General features: G+C 33.3%; 1 protein-coding gene across 1 annotated transcript; it reads left to right on the forward strand.

Annotated features, from left to right (window-relative positions):
• Window positions 1-1,918: 1,918 nt before the first annotated feature.
• LOC130622366 (E3 ubiquitin-protein ligase MARCHF2-like) lies at window positions 1,919-4,642 on the forward strand. The gene is made up of 2 exons (XM_057437825.1): window positions 1,919-2,225; window positions 3,832-4,642. Exons 1-2 carry the CDS (start codon window positions 2,010-2,012, stop codon window positions 4,120-4,122), a joined length of 507 nt encoding a protein of 168 aa, XP_057293808.1. The 5' UTR covers window positions 1,919-2,009; the 3' UTR covers window positions 4,123-4,642.
• The last annotated feature ends 1,420 nt before the right edge of the window (window positions 4,643-6,062 follow it).

The raw sequence follows: 6,062 nt of genomic DNA on the forward strand, positions 1-6,062 counted from the left end.
GCTACTGTACTGTCTCTACATCTAACAAAGAAGTCAAGAGTTAACAGGAGATCAAGCTATCGTGATGTTGATATCCAAATTCAATGCTTAAGGAATTCTGTACAGGAAAGACTAAAGACTAAAAAACATTAACATCTGGTGCAAAATATTTTCGTACAGGAATTTTAATTTTGCAAATAATTAAGTTTATCAAATTTTATTGCATATACTTTACCAGCTCTTATAACGCCGGTCTTTACTGGCGGTAGTTTTTCGCCGTGTTGCGAAATTAAAGTGGGCGTTATAAGGCAGTTAAAAATGTACCAAAAAATCGAGCAAAAAAGGTCAAAAGCGACGTTAATTTTATAACTCTTGCTCATTTGAACTGGAAAAATGTATATAATGACTTTCGTAATCCTTTACAGACTATTAATTTTTAGAAATAGGAATTGAAATGCAATGAAAAGGTTAACGTAAATAACAATCGATGATAGCAAAATATAAACAAAATAATATAGGAGTCCAATTAATATCATTTTCGAAATCCATTAATCTCTTTTAACCATATCAATATCCATAAAGAGGTTTCCGCAAAGATTTTTAACTGGGGTGCTTCATTCACAGATTGACAGATTCAATAAAGTGGGCTTTTTGAAAGGCAGTAATAACAGAGTTCTTTGAATGTTTAAAATGATCATACATCTCGATTATCTATTTCTCGTGTAACGGTTTCACCATACCGGTATAACATCTACTTTTACATTATTAGGTGAGACACTTTATTTAACTGTTGCGAAACTTGATTTGCGTACAAACTCTTGTAGATATCATCAATTATTTTTTTGCACTTTTATTACCGGAAATATTTAAACAAGTTTTTGTGATTGTTCGGTAAAATGAAGAAAATAATTCACATTGGACGAAATTGGATTAGTCCTGGGATCTTTCAAAAGGGAAAATTTGCAGGGTTTCGAAGAGGTCTGGCCTCATAGAAAAAAACAGAGTATTTTTAGATGCTTATGTGTTCTCTACGTAGCGTCTATTTTTAAACTACGCATATTATTAAAATCTGCAATAACATTTATCCGAGATAAAGATCTCACTTTTTTCTAAGATTAGAAATGATCGCAACATAAAACAGGAAATGTCCTCATACGACCTCGTCCCCAGGACTTGTTAGACTTTTTATATTTCTGTCTTAATATAGAAAGCCTAATAAGTCCTGGGGACTAGGGAATTTCCTCATATTATTTATAGTTTACGTTTACAAACAAATTGACATCAAGAAGGGGAGGAGATAATCGCCGTGTCGGTAAAAATTATGGTATTCCGAATATCTCCTTCTGTTACAACAACAACAGCACGCTAGAATGAAAATAACGCGGTGTATTAATTATTGCGGATTTAATACACTACCTTGTTATATAACGCCATCCCAGGGCTGTTTTGCTCTCTCGCCACGGCGTTAGCCGTTAGGCAAAAGCACACCCTGGGATCAAAGTTGTTAATACCAGCTTATATTTGTTAAAATAATGTTGCATTGAATAAGTAAGAAAAGGTGTGAATACAACCATCGTACTGATAAACAACATTGTCCGCAGGGCTCTTTTGCGCCTGATGCTTAACTGTCTCGTCTATAGACGCAAAAGAGCCCTGGGGACAAGGTTAGCCAATAGGCGCGCGTTAGACTTTCTTATAATCATATCATTTAAAGATTCTGGCAGTCATCCAGCCAATCTAGCTACCAACTTTCTAGCTTTCTCCTCGCTTGCAAAATGGTCATTAATTTTTATTTTGAAAAGAACAATACCCATTTAATAGGTTTTTAAATATAACTCTTAATGACCAACCTGGTTTTCATTAGCTTGTCCTTTTGAATATTATGATCATGGGCATTATATGGAAACCACGCCGTTATGTAACACCGATAAGTAAAGAGCTCACGAGAATTATATGGGACAAAGATACTGTCAAACTTTAAAGCAGTAGAAACAGGTTTAAGAAAACACAGCAGGTCGTTGTTAAACAAAATGAAATTAAAGAAATATTTTCCAAACACACCAACTTGTAGATATTGTTTAGAAGAAGCGAAAGATCTTATTACACCTTGCAGTTGTAAAGGAAGTTTGAGATATGTTCACAAGAAATGTTTGATGGAATGGTTTCAAACAAAAAAAGAATTACAATGCGAACTTTGTAAAACAGACTTCTCCTTGAAGGTCAAAGGTGTCAAATCACCAGTTACGGTAAAAACGTTTGCAGATATTTAATTATTTATTGGTGTCAGGGTGAAATATAGCGCGTAATTTTTATGAAGCTACAAAGTTTTTGTAAGTAATTTCCAGCCTAATTTCACTTTATGCGCCACTCGCAAACTTGTAGGCTAAGGTACACAGGGTTTTAAGTACGATGGGTGTTATTTCTGAATAATAAAAAAAACTATTTTTTAAACTTTTGCGTTTACTGAGCGCAACAAAAAATCGATAAAATTCAAAGCAAATATGATTATTCTATGACGTAAAATGCTTTTTAGTCAACAATAAGAAGGCGAATATAAACTCTTAATTGCATTTTTATTTTGAATCATTGTTACCCAAGCAATTATCTGATATTATCAATGTCGTCATTAATCTCCCTATTGTAATAGCTATTCATCCTTAAAAACGTCATTCGCAGTAAATCTGGCATCAGTGACAAATTTTGTTAATAAAACATTTCAGATCTAGTTAAAACCAGGGTTCAAACTCGTTTTTTAAAAACATCACTACTAATTGCACTGTAACTTGATTGATGTGTTGACCCACATACGTCTCCCTCTTCTGCTGCGATATACCAACTCTGCTCCTTCCATCTCATGGCTACATCTTTTTTTATAGCAATAAGTTTGTAAGCCTGCCTAAGCTGTTATTTGGCCCAAAAATTACGAAAACATATTAAGAACATGTTGTAACTGAATTCCTTGGTAGTATCTCCTAATAAGATCAATTTAACAGCGTCTATTTCCCTCTGATCTTGTAAAATCTGCATTAATAAATCTAACAAAATTTTTGAAAGAACACAAACAGTAACCTTAGAGGCTTATAATAGCAAAAAAATAAGCACATCAAACCTTATCAAAAAATGTGCGTGTTTAGAAGAATGAGCAAATATTATCTGTACACTCCGGTTCTGTGGTCTTCAAACCAATATATGTTTTATCAAGGATGAAAGTGAAGTAGTGATACACCAAATATCCTCGTGGATTTATCCACGGACGGACTCAAACGAATGAGCCAATGTGTACAAATGTATGCAAGTAAATTAAATGAGTAATGAGCATTAAAATAAAAATTATGCTGTTAGGAAACTGGTATAAGATAAGCTTATCATTAGTGATTATGTAACAAAACAATGTAACAAAAAATTGATTATTTCAAAAGAATACAATCCAGCTGTGTATAAATTTGTCAACTTCGTCCCCACGGTCTTCTAAGCCGGAAATACACGCTACGACTTTTTGTAGTTATGTAACGTACATTTTACGTTTGGCAGAACACAAAATTGTAAGGGGTATAAGGGGTGTAAGAATTTTCGTGTTGGTGGCTAAATTAGTGAGACAAAATTCTTTTTCAACAGTTTCAAGTTGTGGCGTTTTGGAGAAAGGGGTTCTAAGACAAGTCCTGCTTAACTCTTTTTATGTCTGAACGATTGACAGAATAGGGAAAAGAAAAGTGGCGTTCTATCGTTTCTGAATTTTATGAAAGGTCGTATTTTTTACAACCAAAAGTAAATAAATTTAAGTAATTGTTAGTGCGCTTTATTTTCACTAGGTTTTGTATATCCTGTTCTATACTATTGTCATTGTTGCTTTAGTGGATTTTCCCGAAAATTATCTTCGACGACATATTTTTCCTGTTCGTGATTGCATTTATCGTCCTGTCACTTGTTATGCTCCCAGTTGGTTATCTATACTGCAAAAAATGTTACACCAACTTTTGTATCTTCTGCTACTGTTTTGTAGTCTTCGCAACTCTATATCTACCAACAATGTTTGTTTACCTTAAAATACCGGTAACCGATTTTATAAGATGTTTGCGTGTTAACTTGTCATGGGAAGTAGTTGAAAAGAAGACGCTGATTGCTGGTGATAAGAAAAGTATTTAAAAGAATATAGTTTGATACGTTAAAGTATTGTGTTTTATTGTATGGATTTTTTATAGAATTTTTTATTTTACATGTATATATTTATTCGGGTTTGTAAACAACTCAATTTTTTTTTATCAAAACTGAATACCATCTATAAATTTCGTATATCCTATTAGTAGATAAGAACGTCTGTAAAAGGTGACAAATTTGACTCTTTAAATTTTAATATGCGTTTATTTTCTAAAATGTACGCATGAACGTTTGGAGAAATGAATTTCCCCCTTTTAGCATTAATGGACGGGCCTTTTCATCAAAAAAACATAGTGGCACAAAATACTAAAAATTAAAGCGTAATTTTTATTAGATAGTATTTTATCTTTTACTGGCGATAGCGTTGATATATTTATCGTGTTATTACATTACGTTGTTTTATCGTATCGATGTTTTATAGATAAAGAGTATATTTTATTTTAGAAGTGTTTTTACGGTTTATTTACCTAAAAGGAGTTTTTATTGAAATAAAAGAATATCATTACCATTTTTGTCCTGTCTGTTAACCGAACTACGCCAAGTGGCATTGCAACAAGGCTAAAATACCGACATGTCACCTATTAGCCATAACTGGTGATCACTCAACTTGCAGATATTACAATACAGGCTTATTTGAAAAAGAATTAAATCTCCTTAGATCTCGATAATGAAATATTGTCCCCGAAAAACCATGGATATTTATTTAGGCAAAATTGATTCAGGGTGTAGAGGTAAACCCTAACTGATATGGTCTTGTTCATGTAAGTAGACAGAAAAGGTGGAGGCGGGCACAAATCGTCTACTTTCCATAACTTCATAATACGACACAGAACTTGCGCAATTGTCGTGTCAAAATTGATAAATTGACTTATTTCTGACGTCAACATTTTTGTGTAACTTCATCAGCAATTTCGTTTGAGAGCGTTCTGGTTAATATTGTGGCTATCTTCTCATGTCGTACCAACTGAGTGAGGCACGCTAGTCGGTCAGAGGATCGTATATGCCTTGATTCTTGCATCCTTGTCTGATTATTGCTGGATTTTTGTTCTCTCGCATATCTTGTTTTATTAGTCTAGTTTTGTATTTTTATATATTAAAGCAAACTTCAACTATGTTGATGAACGTATCTTTTGTCGATTTCTGCACCCGCCCCAATAATTTATTTTAATCTTTTCTTAGTGGTATAAATGATGGTTTTTATCATTTCTTCCAGGTTTTGCACATAAACGTAAAAGTGCTGACAAAATCCTGAGAAATCATATGCTTCATGTATCGCATAAGAATCGGGAAAAACGGATTAAACCGGTGATTAAACTGTCAAACTTCGTGCTTAAATTCTCACACCTCATATGTTTGTTGAAACTAATATCATAATATCATTGAGACCTGTCACATGTTTTGGGGTTCATAATTTTGGTTTTGACATATTTGACAAATTAACTGGAGATGGTGCTGTACATCCTCGTTCCCAGGGTTTCCTGAGCCCTAATAAAGAAGGCTGGGTACTATAAAAACTCCACATCTAGTAGACTATCAAGAACAAGTGACTTCGCTACTACGAGATCAACGAAGGTTATGGAGGCTGGAGGTTTTAAAGAAAAGAATAATTAAAGACGAGACGTTTTTTGTGTGGTTATTAATTTAAGAATACAAAAATAGAACTCTTAAGTTGAGTAATTGGTAGATGACCTTGCCACTACTAATTGTTGTTTTGCTTTGATTTGACTAAATTATATCATTGACTGGTGTTTACGTTTCGAGAAATAGCGTATTCTACGAAACTGTGATTACGTGCTTCTTTCGTATTACTTTCAAAGTCACAGAATTCTTGAACATCCTTAAGTATTTTACATATGTATAGAAACAAACTGTCATTATGTTTTAATTTGTCATATGTTGACACTTGATGTTGAAGCAGTAACGTATGT

This window comes from Hydractinia symbiolongicarpus, chromosome 12 (assembly GCF_029227915.1).
Source record: "Hydractinia symbiolongicarpus strain clone_291-10 chromosome 12, HSymV2.1, whole genome shotgun sequence".
NCBI lineage: Eukaryota > Metazoa > Cnidaria > Hydrozoa > Anthoathecata > Hydractiniidae > Hydractinia > Hydractinia symbiolongicarpus.